The sequence below is a fragment of the Melospiza melodia genome, chromosome Z, assembly GCF_035770615.1.
Source record: "Melospiza melodia melodia isolate bMelMel2 chromosome Z, bMelMel2.pri, whole genome shotgun sequence".
Classification (NCBI taxonomy): domain Eukaryota; kingdom Metazoa; phylum Chordata; class Aves; order Passeriformes; family Passerellidae; genus Melospiza; species Melospiza melodia.
This window is the reverse complement of record NC_086226.1, coordinates 29214672-29237542: the sequence shown is the minus strand read 5'-3', so window position 1 is coordinate 29237542 and position 22871 is coordinate 29214672. Positions and strand designations below refer to the sequence as shown.

Sequence of the window (22871 nt, the reverse complement as noted above, 5' to 3'; positions counted from 1 at the left end):
CTTGTCTTCAGTAGCAGACCTAAAAAAGCTTTCAAAAACTAAGCAGCTTAAAAATAAGTCAAATTTTACCTATCAACAAGTATATCTAGAATTACTTGTCCAAGTACCTTCCACAAGCACTTGCTGGTTAGCAGAAACCATGTGCCAGTGACATTGCCTTCTCCTGTCCAGCAGACACCTCAGTCACTACCTGCCACCAAGGATGGCTAGGTCACTTCCAATTTCTCCAAACTTCAGTCATCTGAGCTGGGATTCTCCAAATCAAGTGCACATCTCACAGTGCAAGTATTTTAGAAAACTTCACACAGGACAATACAGTCTGAGTACAAGAAAAGGGCAAAATAGGTTTATAATTCAAAACACCATATTTTCTTCTTTGAAAAGCTCCAGTATTTGCATTTTTATGTTTGCACAATATTTCATTCTGTGGGGAGAAGGGCTGCAGGGTCACGCTGCCAACAATTAAAGTGAAAATTTCCTAAGACTGGCTGTGCCTTTCATCAGCTCTGAGCACACCAATGAACTGAAGGAATACCACAGGGTACTCTGGGCACGTCAGCACTGGAGCAGCCCCATAAGACAGAGTGTTCCAGGGCTGGTTGATGCTTCCAGAATCTTTAACATGAAAGGCAACCTTTCATAACTCAGCTTGACCATGCTAGACCAGGGAAGAAACATATATACACACTAATCTGCGTATGCTGACCCACAGATGGAATGAACACAAGCTCGATTCAGATATAAAAGCGTGGGTGGCCATTTCAGAGTTTCCCATGGCAACAATTAGTTATGGGCCCACATTAGCGTAAGACCTTTCCTGTTGGAAGAAAAGCATAGTTTCTGCAAGTATGTAGATTTACTCAGAAAAAAAAAAAAATACATGTGCTGGAGGACACTTCAGCTCTTTCTGTGCTCCTGGGTGGTGTCCCTTACCTCCTGACAAGCGTACAGACACCTTTCCCTGCCTTGGTGGAGGAGGGAGCCTGCCAGCTTCATGAGCGCTGGAGGAGGAGATACAATTTTCTATGACTTTGTTCTGTACAATAAATACAATGCTGTTGACAGAGGGTATTGCACAACCTCAGCAATTTCATTCACCATAATATCTGATAAACTCAAACAGATTAAGAAGTTTATCCCTAAAGTGCCTTTTCACTTTTCAGCTAGGGAGCCAGGACACAGATATTAATCAATTTTCCAAGGACACAGAGGAATTTCTATGGCACAGCCAGATGCTGAAAGCTTGTTTCAGACCAGTGTCATTATTATAGAACTATTAGTCTTGCTGGAGTCACAGGAATTTTGCTTTCTTTAGGACAAGTAAATGGCTTTGGAAGCTCACCATTTCTGCCAACACGCCTCAGCCTTATCTGGAGATCTCAGATTATTGCCACTGATTTGCCTTTCTGCTGAGACCAGTGACAGGTATGTCTGTCAGTGACAATTCAGGTAAATGTTTCCCTCCAGGAAACAAAAACAATATAAATTGTAATTTCACACCAATCAGGTGAGAACCACCCACAAAAATAACAAAAATCCATAACTAACTCCCCAGCTCACTCATGCCTTAGCACTGAAATAAACACTTGAGAACTCAGGACAGTCTGAAACTCCTAGGGACATATCTACCCTGTAGCCATCTCAAATATGGATTAAATTTTATTCCTTATTTAGTACATTAGACTTGCCCTGATTAAAAGGAAGGACGATTCATTTTAATGTATTTTTGTAAAAAAATAATGTCTTTCTAACATGCTGCATTTAAGTGCTACAGTGCATTACAACCAGGAAATGCTGTATGTTATACCAGTCATGGCAGCTTATCTCCAGTAACAATATGATGGATTCAGAACTTTTCTAAAAGTAATTTTTTAGAAGACTACAGCAGCTTTTCATAAACTACAATTGAGTGCATGATGGTATTCCCACAGCAATTAGAACAACATACACAGGCCAGCTCTCTTTAGATCAAGGACTCCCACCAGTATAAGCCATATACTATTTTAATCAGGTCCCATTTGCGTTCTTAAACAGGGTTAAGAGCCACATACTATGGCTAATACTCTGTTTCCTTTAGGGATAGCTATGACCTTGGGAAAAACAATGCTATGTCTAGAAAGCCAGTGCTTATATATAGGTATCTTGGGACTACTGGAACTGTTAATTGTATTTCACACATCTTTGCAAGTTGCTGAGATGTGAAACCCATAAAGTGAAAAGCATTGACATGGTCATAACTCATGTTTCTTGAGAAATTTCCAGGGGGTATAATGGAATTAAATAGCATGGCCTTAACTGTTGACACTTCTCTAAAACAGAAGAAAACATAGCCTTATTCTCTTAAGAAAAAATGCCCTTTTTGGCTTAAAAAATTGGAACAAAAAATAAGTTGAATTCCAGTGGTAACATGCTGTCACAACTGAAAAACAGCATTTAACAACAATTTACAATCAAGTCTTCTGTTATAATGCTGGGCAACGGAGACAAAATGCTAACTCTGATAGATATAATTCTTTCAGCTCTTCTTGTAACTAAAGCTGCTACCCAAGACAATTAGCATGAAAAACTGTTGTAGTAAAATATCAGCACTGCTGTACTGAGGGGATAAGATAACATGTCAGACTGGGAGCTCTGCAAGGAGAATATAGTTATTTTGACATGGTCAGGGCTTCTGGAAAGAAACCCTCACCTCCTGCAGAACACCAACTGGAAGCTGTCACTCACTTATCTCAACAAAACATTCACAAGCTTGTACCACATGCAAACATGCCAGATCCTGTAACGCATGTTCCTCCTGGTAAAAAACAAACGTTTCTTGATTCAGGGAGGAAAAAAGGACATAACAGAGAAAAATCTACTTTAAACTATGAACATCATTCACAGCCTTGAAAAGTACGTAATATCAGCTGCATGTTTTGGGTCACCACAAGAAATTCTGATGGCTTTGTCTCTGTTACTGGTCTTAACATTACATCTCTGTCAGAAGGGTTCTTGCAATATTACAGGTATTTTTGTAGACAACGATTTAACTCTGCTTAACTGGCTTGACCAAGAATGGGAGATTAAACACAGTCAGCTGTGACAGCTGGACAGCCTGAAAAGCTTCCAGTGCATCCTTCCTAGAGCGAAGTCTTGCCTTCTACATCTATAAAGTATGGCATGATCCAACCAGGACTTTGATTGAGTTCTGAAGGTCCCTAGGTGTGCTGAAAGGCATGTGACAAGAGTACATGGAGATACTTCGGGTTTTTCTGATAAACTTCTACAGTTTCCTATTGTGTCATAGCTATGAAATCAGAAAGGAAGGATGATAAATTATTGATCTCACATCTATTTCACTACTTTTGGAGTTGCCCTAGATGCTTCTCCTTTTACTGCAAAGTGGCTTAACAGATCTTTACAGCATGAAGGCTGAGTTCTGGAGCCAGGTGGAGATATCCTTGAGTAACGGGGCAATTTTAGACAGGACAGTTACAGTCAAAGCTGATTCAACAAATTAGCAAGACCAAACATCCTCTATAAATCCTCTGAAGAATACACTGGAGAATGACACAGTTCACTAGAAAGTAAATTACGTTGTTTATGTATACATGCCAGCATTTCTGACATTCTTCCCCAGTGTTTTAATAAACCACCCATATTTCCTTTGCCCTGTGAAATAAATGGGCTTAATTAAGTGGTGGAGAATAATCAGACCAGTGACTTACACTTCCAAACACCTCACTGGGATGAACCCCAAATATCACATAGACTTGTGACAGAAAATACTCTGTGTTATACTCCAACCTCAACCATTTCTGGTGCAGGAGCTCTCTAAAAGAGACACCAAGAACTTGAAAAGGCATTTCTTTTCCTTGCCAAACCATGAACCACTAATAATTTCCATTCCGTTAATAATTACTTTTAACTGCCAGAAAAACACTTCCCTGCAAGTAAAGATCAACCTAGGATATATACAAGGATTAAAACAGATGGTTTCAATTAAAACCTATACAGTATTAAAACAGTAACTATAGTTGACATCAGCATTTTTACTGAAGTAATTACATTGACTATTAACTACTTGATCACTAACAGCAAACAATAAATAGATCATGTTAACATTTATAGTTATTACCTAAATTTGCTTCCTTAACACTTGCAGTTTTCCTGTTAAAAGTAAATTATCACATTATTCTTTGTTCAGTGTTTCAGCTACGAGGAGACCAGACACATATTCAAAGGGCATAATGACATTATTTTATTTGTATGAATTTTTTGTTGAATATTTACTATTTATTAAATACTCTCTGTTTTTCCTGTTATATAGTAGGCATAGGTAGCAAACACGAAGTGTATCTTAAAAGCAACATGATGCACATGGTCTTTGCCTGCCAGGCACATAATTGGTCTTGTTATTTTGTCTTTACAAAGTGCAATACACAGAAAGGTTCTAGTAGATAGGGATTCAAGAGTAAATTTTTGATCCAAGACAGTTTTCAATTTGCTTTTGAAGTTTCTGCGTCAGTCCTAAAGCCAAGACTACACATTTCTAGGGGAGTAATAAATAAACAAAATCCCAGACCAAATACAAAATAAACGTATTTCCTTTCAGCATGTTTCTCCAAATATGCTCAGGGTACAATCTGGGATAGCCCACAGAAGACACACTTGTTGGTCTGGGTACTCTGTGGCGTTTCCCTGGGCAGCCCCATTCCAGCAGTGCCCAGTGTTTGTGCACAGGGCTGCAGGGCTCCAGCAGCTCCCCTCGCATCCTTCCCCTCATTCCCTCAGTGCCTCCCAGACCTGCACGGCTTTCCAGCCGGTCCTGCCACAGCAGAACAGACCTGGATTTAATTCTTCCCTGCACAAGGGTAGACAGGAGATACTCTTGGATGTGGGAGCTCGTTTTTCTTTTTTACCCCACTTTTGATTAATTCTTTAATCCATACAAGTCCTTCCATTTTGTCCCTGGTGTTTCTTCAAGGAACTGTTGCTTACAGTGCTATATCAAGGGCTCAAAAAAAATCCAAAATGGCAGGGAGTGAACAACTGTCTGTCTCCCTGACCAACTTCATGAGAATGAATCACAGGACTGAATCGGTATTTTGTATGGCTCTTTAGACACTCGACCAACTTCATCAGCATACATTATGGCTTTTCTTTTTTTACCCCTCTGCACCAAATGACTTAGTAGACGACATATAAACATCTGTAAAAAAAACCAAAAACCAATACTTCTAAAAAAGAAAATCTTCACTGCATTATGCAGGAAGAATTTAAAATCCCCAGCAGAGTCACAATCTGTTAGATGTGCGGAATAAAACTGACCATTGCTCTTACTATTTGATTATGCTTCTACAAAAGGTGAGAATAGCAAGCAAAGTAGAGAAACCTCCATCTTGTTAAGTAGCAGGACTTGTTCCAGGTTCAGAAGCCAGAGAGAGGACTCATAGTTTGCAGCTCTGCCTCTCACCTACTACATCACTCTTCCATAGTTCATGGGCACCTCTCCAGTAATTCAGAAGGGAAACATTATGCCAGGTACTTTTGTTTTCCAAGGGGAACCTTGCCAGAAACTTGTTGTGGAGGGTCACACCACAGCCAAGCTCCCCAACAGTATCTCATCCCCATTCCCCTTTCCATCCTCAGAAGTCATTAATCACCTGGGTACCAGTTCAGTGTGCCAGAGTGTAACAAGGAAGACTAGGGCAGTTGCCAGGGCTGGAAACAGGGGTGTCTCTGGAGCCCAAGTGACCAAAAATTCCTCAAGGCTGGAATTAGGCACGCTTCAGAAGGTGGCTCCAGTTCCAGAACTACCCAGCTGTGCTGAAAGCTCTGCTGCAACCCTGAGAATCATCTGATTCTGCTGCAGGTGCTGGCCAGTGCGAAGCTTTCAGGGTCACTCTGTGTGCCTCAAGAATGGCATCTTGGGAACTCCTGCTCTAGAATGTTCCTTGTTCACTTTGGATCCCTTGGAATGGAGGGGGAACACCCAGTTGTGTCAAAATATTGCTGAGGTGCACACAATACTCCCTGATTTATAGAAACCAGATCTGTTCAATTACAGCTCTCCAAATTCCAGTCACACTTTTACTCAGTTTCCAGTACAATCCCTGCTGTCACAGCATGGATAAGGAATGTGCAAAATAGCAAAGAGTCTCCTGGTTGTAAAAATCTCTGGTGTTTTAAATCAGGCAGTGCAAGTTACTGCACAATAGCTGCATCATTGTTTAAATAAATTGAAAAAGTCACCCCTTTTCAGGAGCATTTCATTACATACCATGAATATGCAGCAACTAAAGGTTCTTTTTCCTGTTAGAGATGGATGGTATTGAAAGAAATTTTCTCTGTGTGTATTTTACTGTATGGAATGATTTATTCAGTCGTGTGGAACGATTACTCCTGTAATCTGCTTTTATAATACAGACTAGTGGTTTTTTGCTAGAGCTACTTTTCTTTCCCCTGCTGCAAAGTTAATTATCTGCATTGATTTGGCTAGTGCAGTACACACGGTTTCTCTAATTCGCATTAAATACACAACTACATTTAAAATACTAAGCGGAGTTAAAGATTGTAACCAGGAACTTTCTCACTTGTTAGCCTCTTAGATAGTGGTAACTAACTGCTGTGCAAGGTTTTGCATAATTTCCACCACGTGATCTTCCTCCCCAAATACAAAAGCTTCACTCCATTTGCAGGCAAAAAGTTTGTGTTTCAAATTGGCCTCACTCCTCTGAAAGCAAGTGGCCACCATCAGTCAGTGGTTCTGGATGCAGCTCCGTCCTGGTAGCAGAGAGGCAGTTCTGGCTCACAGGAGGACCAGGGCGCATGTTGGTAGCTAGCCTGCAGTCTGTAAGTCTGCCTGGGAGAGCAAAGCCCTGCTGGGATCACAAGCTTTGCCACTGGGAGGGAGAAAGACTGACCTCTCCTTCTGACTACACCAGGCACTAACCACTGATGAGTCGCTAATTCTTGCAAGTTGCCTCAAAACACAGCAATCAGAGCACAGCAAATTGGCAAGTCTGTGTTAAATAGAGAAGAAAATATGATAGCAACAAAAGAGCAATGAAGGAAATACACACAATAGGAGGAATATTAAGGATGACAGAGATAACTGGATGGGGAAACTTTGGCATGTACCGTCTTTTACAGGGTATCTGATTGAAGCTGATTGTCCAAGAAGTGTTTTTGGCAGGCTTGCGGGTGAAGATATTCAAAGCCTTGAAAATCTTCAGTAAATGCTGGAGTCACAGATGTGGTTTGGAAGACAGGACAAAGGAGACAAGTTTCTGCATCTCAAGTTAGCATTTAAACCATTGGATCTACTCAGATGTAAGCCTAAACACAGACATTTCAGGGCACAATTTCAGGCTTCAAATACCTTAAAATGCTTTTGATTTTCTGAGTTTTCTTATAAAATATAGCCCCACCTGCAATTAATTTTCAGCATGTGTTTTCCACATTTAGAAATCCCAAATAGTTTTCTGTAAAAGACAAGCAATGTGAAATCCTTTCTTCCCCATGAGATACTGTCACACAGGTCCAGACAAATGGTTTACCTGAAATATATACTACTGGGTAGGAAGCAAGAGTGGTAAAAGTAACTCAGAAGTGCACTTCCTTGGCCTTCCCTTGGATTTTTCTGCTAGTCATCAAAGCTATCCTTAATCCCAATGGAAAGTGATGATGGAAATACTATTTTTTTCTCTGCCAAAATGAATCTTCTCTTCAGCTGAAATGGCTTAGCCAGATCACAGTGGTATAACTTACGCTTCTCTGTGCCAAGGTTTCTGATTCTGGCTCTTGGAATGTGTCTGTAGCAATTTCTTCTACATAACGGAACACACTTCTTGCTTGGAAACACTTAAAATAGGCAAATAGGGCAACTATTCTAAAGGCTTTGTTTTCAGGTGGAAGTTTTAAACCTGCCTTCTCAACAGTTCTGCCCCCATCCACATCCACCAGGATTCATCACACTGATCACAGTTTTCAGTTTATCAGGTTTTCCTGCCAGCTCTGCTTGGACTTATGCTCCATATTTAGCTGCATTTAACTGAGAAAACAGGCAAAATAGAGAAAGGCCATAGGAAAGATGAACCAAACTAAAAGAATCAAGAAGAGAAAATGACCACTGTGAACAAATGACTACTAACTGTATTATGTACTATTTACCAAGAGAAGGCAAGAATGTTTGCAGCTCAAGCTAAGGAAGATTCTGTCCTTTTGTCCCTTCCTAACAAGATGAGGATTTTAATATATGCAAATATATCTAGTCTTTGTGATAATGAAAGAAGTTATAAAAAAACCCCAACAAATACTTGAGAAATGTTTTGTTACTGACTGCATCTATAAAATTTGAGTTCATCTAAATCACAAAACATGTTTACAGATAAGACCATTTTTCTGAATCGTTTGGTACCTCCTGACTCCATGAACTGAAGGACAAATTTCCCTGTCCTAGAAGAGAATATGCTGCCCTTCAAAGTCACCTTTCTGCTTAATTTAATTCTAATAATTTCTTCACATGTCACAAAAGCCTTCAGACAACATGTGTCTGCCAGCAAGATCCCACATGCTTTCCCAACAGTCCAGTGAGAAGACCCCTCACCTTGACAGTAGCAGAAAACCTACAGTGTCTGGCTGAGTAGCTATGACACTACCCCGAAGAAAGCAAGCAGAATTATGCACATTGAAACAAGTCAGCTGCAAAGATGAGGCTCAGTTCAAAATAAGAACACCTAAAGTTAGCTCCCTTTATGCCCTATAGGGCAAAATATAGTTGCCTAAACATCTGTAGCTATCTCAGACTGCCCAGGATACTCTGCTTGCCTTCCAGCTTCAGCTTAAAAGGCACAGGTGTGCTATCTACAAGTTTTATTCACACTTTTTGAGTATCTAGAGATATCACTGTGATGAATCTTAGCCTTAGGTGTCCAAGCTCCTAATAGCAAATAGAGAGTTAGGCAAAACAGGCCCTGGCACATTGAGTAGCTGATAGACTTGACTTAATTACCTGAAAATACATGTTAATTATGTATCAGATACCTGGGCATAAGGTTTTAAAGAGAGCTCTGTAAGCTTTTGACCATCCCAGGAAGATGCAGATGTCCTGCAGGTCCACTGGTATCACTGGGAGCCCTGCACAGAAATCTTGGCTGCTCAGGCATGTCTTTAATGACTCTGAAGTCCTATGCATGGGTTATGGATTCAATCTCCAGTTCTGCAACTGGAACACTGATACCCAGTGCATACATATAGTTAGATGGTTTATCAGCAATGTGTAATGCACACAAAACATCCAAGTACAACAACTGACACCAGTAAAACAAAAGGACATCCAGATGGAAATAAAAATTGGACTGTATTTGTTTCAGAAAGAAAAATAACTAAGTCTATTTCTTAAATAAAAGTTATGAAAATAGACTATTTGAGCATAGCAGGTTCATAAAATAATTTTAAAAGCTGTGATGGAAAAAGAAAAATATTTTTTTAAAATCAAATTAGATAAAATGAATTATAATATAAAGCTTGTTGCTCTTAAAATTGTCATTGTACAATGAGTTCACTCAAAATTATTTTTCTTGTGCAACAATTAAAGATTAATGCCTTTCTAAAGCTGTTTCAGAGGATAAATTAACATAACTGTAATAGTCTGGAATTAACTTTGTCCTAGCATAAAAATATGGTAAAAGACATTTCTCATTTTTTTCACTGGGAAGAAATTCATTTTGGAGCTGCTTGAGCTTATGTATTGTTTTATTAACTGGGACTAGTTCCCAGTTTATTTCTCTATGTCCTTATTTGACTTACGCTCATCAGACGTAGAGAAGGAACAAGCAAACAATATCACAACTTTAATTTTGCTTCCTAAACATATTTCAGTCTGTGTCTGGAGCAATCCCCCTCAACTACTCTGATGTCAGCAGGTACAGTAAACCAAAGTACTTGGTGAATTCTGGATATAGTTTTGAAACACTACAGTTACATTAATGCAAAATCTCAAATACAAACGGTGTATTTGCATGCAATTATATATTTTTATATCTGAACTACAATTAATACTGCACAGATATACATCTGCTTATGAGGCAGTACTCTTTCTTGTTTATGTATCTAATTAACTAAATTAAACTAAAATGTCAAAATCACACCCATCTTAATCAGCTGTGAAAACAGCCCTTGTGCTTTCCAACCCTGAAGGCAGACAACCCATTTACCTATGGTAATTATGCACCTATTAGAAATTACCTTCCTGTTATTGCAGCCTTTACTTTCTTTCCTTGTCACTGTACATCAGGAAGCTCACGGGAATGGACAGCACAAGGGCCAGCAACCCTGGTGAAAGGCTGAAAGTGCCAGACCTGCTCAGCCCTGAATTACAGTCAAAGGCCTGGAGCAGTGGACACACCTGGTCACTTCGAGCATCACCCTCTCAGAGACAGTGGGAACCTCTCTCACTTCATGCTAGCTGCAGTCTCAGTTTAGGGAGCTGGCAGCCAGCTTCTTTGCAAGAGGAGAGCATGAAAAACAAGCTAAATCAATAGAAAACCTCCAGCGGAAGTGGATACCAGCCTGGAGACAGGAAACAGGTGACTAAATGTCCAATATCTGGTCTCAAATGCTGTGCAGTTGCCTAGCCAACTGCTGGCCTCACATCCTTGATCCTGCCAGAAGGAAACTTGTATGGGATTTCACTCTATCTTGGGTGGATCCGACCCCATGGCACAAAGCCAACTCCAAGCACTCTTGTAAAGCTGAATTTGCACTTTGTTTACTTTCAAGACATGTAGGTATCCCATGTGCAAGTCTATACTACACTGGTTCAGTACTGGGCTTTGGTACAAGACTACAAAACATATGTAATTTTTATCTCTTCTGCTGCCAGAAGAAATAGAACTACTGAAGTGAATTTTTTAGGGAATCATGACACCATAGATCCAGTCACCAGGCAACATATCAGATATGGTACAGGTATAGAGCACATTTAATGAACTTTATACAAAGGTCTCAGCAAGACTGTGCTGGGCAGAGCACTGGAAGATTGTGAGGATTCACGACCTGAGTGGGGCTGGATCTTCATGAGAACTTTGGTAGATATGAGCATATTCACATGGGAGAAAAAATCTCAAACATGTAATAAACAGATCTTGTCTAATACTCTGTCCTAAATCACAAAAGAACAGCAAATGGATGTTCTTTCATACTGTTATCTCAAATACTGCTGCTCAATTTATACTTCCTTCTCTGACATTCTCACTGTGCATGTGCCCAAAGAATTAGAAGCAATTAAATCAATAGCAATCACTAAAAAAAGCAATTCCCTTCACACACACAATCTTTATTAGCACAACAAATCAGAACATAAATATTTAGTACTGTGTCTTGTATTTAAGCACAGAAACAACCAAAATATTCTTAATTTTTTGGTTCTGAAGGTAATCTCATAGAAATTACTATTTCATCAACATTGACAAAGTCACACAAAGATGATGCTATGGTCAAGTTTTATTTATAACAATGATTTTTACTGCACTTAGGACATCTGGACCACAGCTCATCTGCCAAGGATCATATAACAATCATGTGCTCTTAAAACTCAAGAGAGAAATCAGTTGGTCCAGTAGACTGCCCTGGGAATTATTTTTGACTGTTGAATGAGTCTACTGTAAAATGCAGACATAGCGGGGGAAAGGATGAAGTCAGGATACATTAATTTTTGTTCTACTGACTTTTCTGTGGTTGCAATGAATAGGAGCTGGTGCATGTGTATATGTTTGGTAAATGTTAAAAAAAAGTCTTAACTAGCAGCCTTACAGATTCTCTTTAGCACAGAGGACAAGCATTTGAGCCACGTGCATAGAAGTAAATAAACAGACACTTGTATTTTCTGTATCCAAACCTGTTTGTTAATAAACAGAATGAACTTCATAGAAGAATTGTCTGAGAACTGATCACCTGAGTTTTAATTATTTCCTATTTTAGTTTAAGGTCTCCATTAACATCCAAGTAACACCTCATATGCCTCTCCAGTGCTTCAATGTATACAAGACACCTAGAAATTCAAAGTATGCAACTCCAAGAAAATACAGAACTGTATCAAGACAAAGAGCTATGGCTATACCTTTAAAATGTGAGCCAGTTATGACTACAGGCAACTATGTCATTGCCTTTAGGCTTCCTACCATACTTCAAAACTAGCACTAGAAAGGCTGATGTTACATGGCTTGCAAGTCTATAGATGTTTAATTTGCAGTCAGTAAAACTAAAGTATAGACCTAAAGAAAAAAAAAATTGAGATGTCAGAAAATTTCACTGAAAATTATATCACTTTATTTAGAGTTAGCTGTGGACGCTGTTTTCATTCCACTTTAATAAAATTTCCTGACAAACTGCCCTTTCTGACTTGCTCTGCTAAGTCAGGAGGGGCACCTGTTTACAGAGCTGCAGCTGCTCTGTAGCTTTGCAAGAAGCAGTGACATGTTTGCATAAAATTAATTATTATGGAAAACTGTTACTGCTGTCTGTTCTGAAAACCAGAACAGTACAGAGCTGACCAGGTTGAGCTGCACTTCTTTAGTTAATTAGATCATAGCCAGCATAAGCAGATCAATCTGACACAACATGCAAGTCCCATTGAAGTTCGTGTGTTTTGTTAAATGAGTTAAACACCAGTCCCAGCTGCCTGGCTAAGGGTACATGTTCTTTTGAAATCCCATAATCTCCACCCAAGAATTACTAAGTTTATTTCTTATGAAACTTGTTCCTACTAGCCTGAGATTCAAAGCATACAGTCTTCAAATGCTTATCCTGTACGTCTAAATACTTAGTCCTATACTTATACTAAGTCCTACACTTAAGATATTAATATACTAAAATTAAAATATGAATATGCTAGAAGACTTGTTAGGGAAAAAAAAACTAACTAATCCCATACAATTCTTTCATTCTTTCAATTTCATCTTGCTTACACATCAAAAACTGTCTTTGAAATTCACCTTCATTTCGCAAGGTGTCCCAACCTCACCCACTATGTTTACAAAAAGATTAACTGATGCATTTGTCACGTTAGTACCTGGGTTACTGCAACCAAGAAAGTTGCACAGTCATTGAAAATTCAATATAAAAATACAATTTAAATAAAGCTACATATTTATACATCTACACACATAAAGGCATGGAAAGGCATCATAAAACTTACCATCACCTGCAGAAAGTGAGTCATTTGCACAGATCAGTGCCAAAGTAAACAGCAGATGCCGAAGATCCATTCTCCTAACTCTGTAATACGAAAAGACAATAAGAGAGTTTCTTTACAAGTAAATATTACTAATCTGATACGACATTTAAGCTATTATCTAGTTTTATTGAATTTTTGATTGGATTTAAACCAGAAGTGCATTTAGTTTATTGTTCATTGCCTCATAAAACAATACATCATCTTGCAGACTGGAACAGATAGTAAATACTGTATTTACAAGAGAAGTAGCTTATGTGTTTCTAGTCCATTAAATATAGAGGGAGGAAAAATCAAGTATTTTCTTGATTTCTCATTAAATACAGAGGGAGGAAAAATGAGTATTGTCAATTGATAGACTACATCTGCAAATGACTTTAAAACATCCAAGAATGCAAATCCCAGCATAAACCAGCATAAACTAAACCAGGGCATTACAACTTCCCCCAAAAAAGCACACTCCTTGTTTTCCTTAATTCACTTGTGCCACATATGTACACACATCATACAACCCCATCACACAATCCTGTTTTGAGGCTCTACTTTGCTCTTGCCATTATCACCAGCATATAGTAACAATGGTGAAGGGCAGCAGCTGCTCTGTGCTGGACTTGCAGATTGTGCAGACACCTGCACAAGATGACACCTTGCTCCCAAAAACCTACTGAGGTGTCCGTAGGAAGTATGGGGAAAACATCCATACCATGGGGAAAACATCCATACCATGGATTATAACCTGACCATTTATAGCCATGGAGATTACCAGAGACCTTCAAAACTAAACCTAAAACATACATGCTAAAATGAGCATGGATGTTTAAAAAAGTCAGGCAGCATTTTTTTTGCTCTGTGGCATCAAACCAGCACCATACACTAACACACCTCTCTCAGAGAGGCAGCAGAGAGAGAATAGCTCCACTTCCACATCTGACTGTAAACTGGTATGACAAATTGATTCTACACTGGACTGTTTTCATTTAGAGATTTTATTTCTTTCTTCTTTATTTATTTCTTTCTAATCTTCTTTCTAATAGGAGATTAAACGACAAGTGTCCAAAGCCAACTAATGAGTAACAATCTCGACGTAGGTGTTAGTTATCAAGTAACAATGCTATCAAATCTGGGTGTCAAAAACTAGTCAGTTGCTTAGAACAGTTATCAAAGTTTGAATAATGTTAAAGACCATAAAACACAAGAATGTAGAGTATGTAAAACTATAGTAATGCTGAATTTAAAAGGTAATTCCCTCAATTTTCTTACACTAAGAGAGCAGATGGAATCACAGTACAGAAAAAACTCAGAACTATTACCATCTCCATGAGTTGGCATTTACTCAAACTGCTCTATACTAGCAGAACCTAAGCCAGACCTGCAAAGGTAAGCCAGGAAATGCTCCCCATCTCACACACATCAGGACAAGGATGCCCAGCAGCACCACCCAGACAAGCTTGGGCCAGCCTGAGTGGGCATGGGACTACTACACCAAGAGCTATATAGGAGCTCTTTGGACTGCCCAAGCACCTGCAGGACTTTTTTCTGGCCAGGCAGACATGGGTCACACCAAAGACGGGCACGGAGGGAGGGATCGATGGAGGAGGGGGGAAGAAAGGAGGAAAAGAGGAAAGGAAGAGAGGAAGAAAGGAAGAAAGAGAAGTGCTTTAGTGAGGATTTGGGGCAGTGTAGGAGTGAGACAACTTGGGGAGCAGGACCAGGAGAAGTGACAACTGCAGCTGTTGGAATGCACAGACCTGGGACAAAGTTAATAAAGCAAACCATAGGCCAACAGTTCCTCCTAAATCTCAGTAGAGGAGCTTCATTGCCACAGTACAAGGCTCATCCGAGATCAGCTAAATTTTCAGGTAGCTCAACTGGTCCTCCTGCTTCATCTGTATTCTTGTTTACAGGATTCTTACTATCTGTTATTAATAAATCTACTACAAAAATGTGCCTCTGTGTTTGTCAATTCTTCTCCTGTTACACAACGTATACCCATCAGTCTCTTCTCCCACTCTGCTCTTCCGCTTTCTCCCTAAAGTTTTATTTCCTCTTTCACAGGCCTGAGAACAACATCACTTTATTCACAACTCTCCTTTCCAAGTACCAAGGCATGACATGCTGCCTTCCTATTCCCACTTTCCTGTTCTCCCACATCCATCAGCCTCTGTTAATCTTCCGACTACTTTTTTTCCAAGTCTTTCTACTTCTTCCTGCCTAGTAACAGCCACAAGAGAAGGCCAAATCCTCACAGGAGTCCTCCTGTGAAAATAAATGTGATCAGAATCCATCATTCACTTTTCAACACTGTTTCACTTTTCATAATCACACCAAACAACTCTGGTAGGACCAGGGTTGGTCCCCCACGTGCAGCTGTCACAGCATGACTATCCCCTCCATCCCTGGACACCTGACTGGTAGCCATTTCAGTCTCCTTCCAAGAAGAGTCTGGAAGGTTCAGAAGCTGAAGCACTAACCCAGGAGCCTGGAAACACATCACAGATGTCAACAAACACACTGCACTTCAGTAAGGTCTTGTTATCCTCTTCCAGTACTGCTGTTCCCTCCTGCAGTGCTAGGCTTGTTTACATACCTGCAACACAGTGAACTCCATCAGGAGATTGTTCTAGTCAAAATTAATCCATAAACCATTATTGTAATGAACCTGTTTGCAGACCTGTTTTATCAGGACTCCCCAAAGACACAGCCCAGGAGCAGAGCTGGGGCAGCACAGGCATGGGAGTGAGCAGTCAAGTGGAGGGGAGGGCACAGCCACCCTCCAGCAGTAGCTATTACTTGTTTAAGAGCAATTCTACAATTATTGAAAAATGCCCTGCTCAGCCACAGACCTTGACAAAAACAACCATTACTCTGAAACAGGGCACAGGATTAACTTGTGTTCCTAAACATCAGAAATGAACAAAATTGCTGCTTCATCCCTTGCCCTTCCGTTAGTAAAACACAGTATAGAAACAAATTATGTTTCTTCAGAGGACTCTCACAAATTCCAGAATCTCAGCAAGACAAAACACTGTCTTGGCTTTGCCTAAAACCACATGGGATATCCCACTGAGTTATCCATTCAGACAAGTTGTGTCAGTAAATAATATCCAACTGGTATACTCTGAACATACCTAATATGGATAGGACTGAGCTCAAAAACAGTAACTGCTCTGAAAATATGTATGCACGATGCTCCACCCTTTGTGCAAGAGCCTCTGTAAAAGGCCAAGTTGTTCTATCTCCTTGGAGCTGCAACCCAGAGCCCTTGGGATAGGGCTTGTACTCAAGGCCTCACCCAGGCAAATGGAGCTCTGCACAGGGTGTGAAGCAGCAGGGACGTGACCTCTGCATCCAGCACAAACACCATAAGCTCGGCTGGGCTGCAGTTATGACAGCCACTTCTAGCAGTATTTGAGATGAAGTGAGAGCTACATGGCCATGGCTCCAGGCTCATGGGAGAAAATCTGGTGGAAAGCAGCAACTGCCCCATCACAATACGACTTTTGGTGGTACAGAATAAAAATTCTGAGAGAAGGGTTCTTTGAGGTACCACCTGCATCACCATCAGACAACTACTGCCTTGCAGAAAGTTCTTGAAGATCTGTTCCATAATGACCCACTGCCCTTCCTCTAAGCATTCTTGAGAGCTTGCTGTCAATAGGAGCAGTACTGTCCAGATGCTTCTCTGCTAACCAAGCAAGAGACAGCTTCTCTGCAGGCATTAGGACAAAACTGACCTTTTACAATCCAGTAGTATTTACCTCCCAACACCTAACCTATGTGCCTATGAAAGACAAATGGCACTAATAAAGTGCCTCTTATTCAACAGAAAAAAAACCCCAAACCTTAAAGTTTCTGAAACATACTATTCTAAAGAATTATATTCTATGTCTTACCCAACTCCAGCAGCCTGCAAGAATGAACAGAGTTAAAATCAGGAAAAAAAAAATTACAGCAGCTGACTGTCCTCAAGCCAGCTGAAACTTGACCACAGAAACATTTGGCTAGAGGTCAGCTCAGGCTAATTACTTCAGTACAGAAAGAGAGCCAGGAGTTATAAAAAGGATAAAAAAAATATCTTGGCCCTTTTCTATAGCAATGTTGGAGTAAGGTCAATCACAAGTGAATTTAAACACAACATCTCTCCAGTGGGACATGAACAGAGTCAGCATAAACAGGCAAAACTGGGCTAAGAAGCTCCCTGAGAAAAGAAACAGTTTAGTCACAGTACACTGAGTTGTTTCCATCTACTCTGGTCAGGTAAAAATGTTAACACTCAAAGTAAACCAGAAGGAGACCTTCTTATAAGAAAAACTTGCTTGAACTGAGATCTTGACCTTTACATAGTTTCCGAACCTGAAAGAACCAGAAGGAAAGAGGAGGACAAGGACATTGAAACGTACCTATTATGGCACTTCTGTTTTTGCCATGACCATTAATTCAGGGTACTCCAAATATGACAGTTTCTCCCCAGTAACCCCCTCCCTCCCTTTTAGCACGGCTTGCAACAGCAGCATCTCTGCAGCTAGCACAGGACAAAAAGCAGCCTCTCTGTTGCAAACCAAACCACAAAATTACTGAGTGAAGATTAATCTGAAGAGTTTTCCATACACTGCGGTTTCATCATTCCATTAGATCAGAAAGAGGCAATAGCACAAGAGTATGCCATGCATGAGAATATACACCAGCAGATCCACCACCAAATAAGAATAAGTGTTGAGAAGGGAACATAACTCCAGGCTCCCCAGATCTGAATCTTCTTTATTGCAACTACCAAATATGTATGCATTTACCTGTGCAGAATTTTTCTGGGTGAAAGGCCTTTATTATTCACAGTGTGAACATTTCTTAAAAGTTATTTCAGGGCATGACCAGTGACACCAAGAGGTAATCTTTCTGTGCTTGCCTAAAAACATTCCCATCACTTTGGCTGATAGTGCATAGCTGAAATCACTTTGCCTGCATACCCTCATTCCCCTGAGTGCCAACAGGATGGAGTCATGCTGCAACTGAAATTAGTTTTAGCCCTTCCGATCAACACAATCTAAAACTGCAATGGACTTAAAGCCTTCTTCCCTTGCTTGCTGATGTTATGGCTTGATTAAGTCATCAGCAGCCCTTGGACGAGTGCCTGCTTTTACACAGCCCTCATCAGGGCTCTATACTCAGCCACAGTAAGAAACAGAGATAACAAATTGTCTCAGCTGATATGAGGAACACACCACTCACCTACTGCATACTGTTATCCTGGATATAAAAACGAATGATACCACAGAAGCAGAAGTTATGTATTCCAAATTAAAAAACCAACCAAATAAACACCTCACAAATGGTACATTTCACTTAAAAAAAGGTCAAAATCTTAACAAAAAAAGAAACATAAAGTTGCACTTACTATACATGTTTTTATGCAAATTTGAGGACTTTAAAAAAGCACACTATAAATACAAACTAAACCTGCAGAAGCAACTCTATTAATTAAGTCTTTATGTCAGCTAAATAATTTATAGTGATTTCAAGTGTTAAAATGTTAAAATTGCAAATAGAATCTATTGAATTAATTTCTCACTTTGAATTTTAAAAATATCTTTCCCTATACAAACTTATGATTTTGGAATAGAGAAGTATATTAAATTTTAATTTCAACACCCAGTTTATTTCTCTCTCTATTGTAAGAGACACCTTTAATGCTTTTAGTGGGTTTCTTTTTTCTATGGATCCATGTGTCTATTAATCACTTTGATTTAAACTTGTAACAGGCCAAATAATTATCAGTTCTTTGATATGGTTAAGGAGCCCTTCTGTGAATCCACATTTGGACATTTCTCTGGGGTTGTACTGAAAGCTCTTTAAAGTCATTCTCCAAAAGCTTGGCTAATAACTCTAAGGATGGCTGTGGCAAATTAAGTATCACTTCTTTATTTACAATAAAATGTGCTGTACTTTGACAGCAGTAACCTAATGGACTAGGTACACAGAAGGAGGATCTCAGCTCTTAGACTAGTAGATCTCTCCATCAGAAAACAGTTCCTAAAAAGAGGATCGCAGTTATAGTCCTAAGTTACTGTTTACTACACAGATAGAAAAAACTGAACTTGGAAAAGACTCAACTGCTCTGTTTGCCTTTCAGCCCACCAAACTGATCAAAGCAGTGAAATAAATGCATCTCAGATGAAAGTGCAAACATTTAGCTGCATAACATGCAGATGGGAATTCCTGAGCAGATACTCAGCTTTACATATAATTGTATCATTAAGGAAGATTCAGGCCTATTTGTGAGAATCTAAGTTTTTCAGGCTAAAAACACTTTCTCAGCTTAGAGTACCAATTCTTCCAAGGCTTCTCGGTTTGGTGATTTTTTGTTTTTTTGGGGTTTTTTTAAGTTATTATTAGTAATTTAGCTATTATTAGTATTATTAGTATTTATTTAGTTATTATTAGATAGCAGTCATCCAAAAGACAAAATTCTGCTCTTTGCTTTGTTATTTGTAATAATGAATGGCAAAGAAAAGTGCTAGAAGCAAATGTATATTCCAGTCTGTTTGAAGAAATATAATGCATCCAATTTAATTTCCAATATCATGTTAAGAAAGCAAAGAGAAATATCTAAGTCTGTATCTATTACACCCCTAGTAATCTGCACTAAAAAAATGTGATTTTACTCAATAGCCTTTCACTGAGATAATTATTCACATCTTACATAAAGAAATTAAACGGTATTTCCAGCTCTGTAAAAAAATCCCAAACCACAAAGCAAAAGCTCTTCATTGCCTTGCTGGCATTGAAGTTCAAATCCCATCAGGACTACAGCAGTGTGGACCCAATCCAGCAAAGCAGTAAAAAACATCTGATTTTAAGCAGGCAAGATTATACATTTAACATGAGAGCATGGCTAAGTAATTCTCCTAGCATGGTGAGAGAGCTTAGCACCTCACAGAAATTAGGGAAAAATAATGAAGCACAGGAAACATGGTGCAAAGCAACCTGTGTGACAGCACTGTGAGTTTAGGCTGGAACATGAGGGAAAACAGACAAGATTATTTTATGCTTGATAACAAATTACCATTTTATATGTGCTGTTGGATCATCATTACACAGCAGGTCAGTTCCACTGTTCAGTCAGGACAATCTCTGCAAGCTTTCTGATGTGTGCCAGGAGAAAGCCAGTATCTGCATTATTGCTTGAATTAAAAAAATACTGCCTGGTACTTGGGCAAATATATTGTTAGGTTTCAGCACATATCATGAATAAATCCACATCTGATCTCTTGGAGCTCTTCTATAACATGAAAACCCTGCTCCCTCTGATTTCCTTATATTGCTCTTTGAAGTCTGCAAGGCAGGTTTGAGTTCAAGGTGATTGGAAGAAATTGAGAATGCTTTGTTCAAAAATGCTTGGCTGTAACCCAGTTCTATTTCACTCGAGATCACTAAGAGTTTCATTATTTTGGAACAGTTTGGTAATAGCCAGTCATTTTTGCTCAAAGAGCAATTTCAGGAAATCAGAGCTAGCAGGCTTTTAATTTTAAATAGTACTTATTTAAAAAATAAAAACATTTCTTCTAGGAAAAAAAAAATCCTCAAAAAGTTGTAAAATTTAAGTTCAAGGCCTGATATTTAGCCTAGACTAACGGAATTACTTAACAGCTCATTACCATGGGACAAATTAATTATACGGTTTAATCGCATGCTAAATTATTAGTGTGCTCCTAATCAGATTAAAGACTACATAACAGAGCCTGTATGGCATTTAGGAAGTCATTAACTTAAATAGCACAGTAAGTGAAAGCTAGTGAATGACAGACAAAGCATTTCTGAGCGCATTTCTGCATGACCACTCAGGACTCCAAGCACTACTCACATACTTACTATCAGTTGGTCTGCAGGAAAAGTATCTTCCTGACGGAAGGTTTAACAGCAATCACTGCATTTTAATTTACTGCAGTTTTGTATGTCCTGCAGCTCATGCAAGTTTAAGATATGATGTATATTCGTATATTTTGAGTCTGTAATATGCAGACTGAAGCCAACTTTAAATTTCAGTTAAAGTGATTCAGATTTAACATATAAGCACACCTATTCAATGCAACTGTTTTTCACAATAACTGCAAGCAAAATGAAATAATGTTTAAGAAGTTATGTTTTAATAAGAAACAGTATGATTGGCTTTCCATGGGCCCTCTCTGTGATCATACCACCATTGTTCCCTCCCCTATTTGTTGCTGATTTGGCACTTTAAGTCCACACAAACCTGAATATAGAAATGGTGGGCACCTACCAAAAAGTAGGCTACTGCATTCAACAGCTGCTTAAACTACTTCATATCAACACATAGAGAGATTTGGAGCTAGATCCTTAATTGTGAAAATCAGCAAAAAGTTGAAATAAGCGCTGAATGAAACAAGCAAGTGGAGAAGATCATTCAGTATTTTTAAATGCTGTGCTGCCCAAACAAGTTTTCATGAGGTAAGAAATAGCTTGTAAAGAAAAGATGATCTCTGTTCAAACCTTTCATAAAATTCTTTAAAAGTCTGTTAACTTCTGTCTCCACCTGTGCTGGTAAGACCTGGGATACAAAATACTCAACTTTTAAATTTAAAGTATGTTTTGATGAAGCATCACACATACTATGCCCACATTTACCAAAGTGGCTTAAAAACATATGAGCATTTTTAGATACCATCCAAACAGGATCTCTAAAACCTTTATACTGAAACAATCACTTCTGATACGCATTTTTATGATACGGCTGTTGATGACACCTTTTAGGTCAAGAGCTGTAGGAGGAATGCTGCTAATTTTTAATTGGAGATTTTTCCAAAGCTAGAGTGTCTAGTATTTCCAAATATAGGGAGCCTGACTAGCTTTTTTGCTGACAGAATTTACTGAAAGTGCACAAACTGTGTACACGGCTTGATTTTTCATGGCCTTCAAGGAACTTCTTCCAATCCACGTTTTGCAACATACAATGGCATTATTTTAGCTGTTTCAGTTATCACAGGCCCTAAAAGAATTCTTCCCAAGGAAGCAGCATAAGTGGGGTCTGGTTTGTGTCATGTGCTTGCACATACCTAACACACACATGCACACAGTCATATTGGTGTTTTGATGAAACCTGAAGGTGTACCTTCAGAAGCACTCAGCTCATCATTTACATCCTCTCTCTCTGTCTCTATTTCTCTCTCTCTCTATATATATATATATACAAATATATATTTATATCCTGAGTTTTTACATATGAGAGGGTGAGATTCCATACTGTGAGGCAGATGACATGGGTTAGATCTGATGAGCAGGAAGTACGGGAAGGCTCATGGAAAGCCTTTTTTCCTGCTCTGGAGAGGTAAAAGGGTACATAACATGGGATCCAGAACAGCTTTGAAATATGACTGATTATTAAGGAAGGGGAGACAAGTTTGGATTGCTCATTGAGTGATGAAGCCAGCCTGCTTTTTAAGGTGCATAGTCCAAACAGACATGCCTGGTAATCTCTAGAGTTAACGATCTACTGAAGAGTTACTGGTTCAGAGAGTTTACCTTCTAGTAAATCTGCATGGGCACCTGCAGCTATCATAGCACTACAATGATGGCTTTCTCTTAACAGCTCATTACCTGTTAAGACATAAAGAGAAATGCCAGGCTGTGATTAAAAATGCAC

General features: G+C 39.2%; 1 protein-coding gene across 3 annotated transcripts in view; it reads right to left on the bottom strand.

Annotated features, from left to right (window-relative positions):
* Positions 1–22871, bottom strand: part of GHR (growth hormone receptor) — a 149180-nt gene that overhangs the window by 47868 nt on the left and 78441 nt on the right. For all 3 annotated transcript variants that reach the window (XM_063181418.1, XM_063181417.1, XM_063181416.1), the window contains one exon: positions 13181–13260. In XM_063181418.1, the coding sequence (XP_063037488.1) occupies positions 13181–13250 (70 nt within the window). In that variant the 5' untranslated portion in view covers positions 13251–13260. The remainder of the gene's footprint in view (positions 1–13180; positions 13261–22871) is intronic.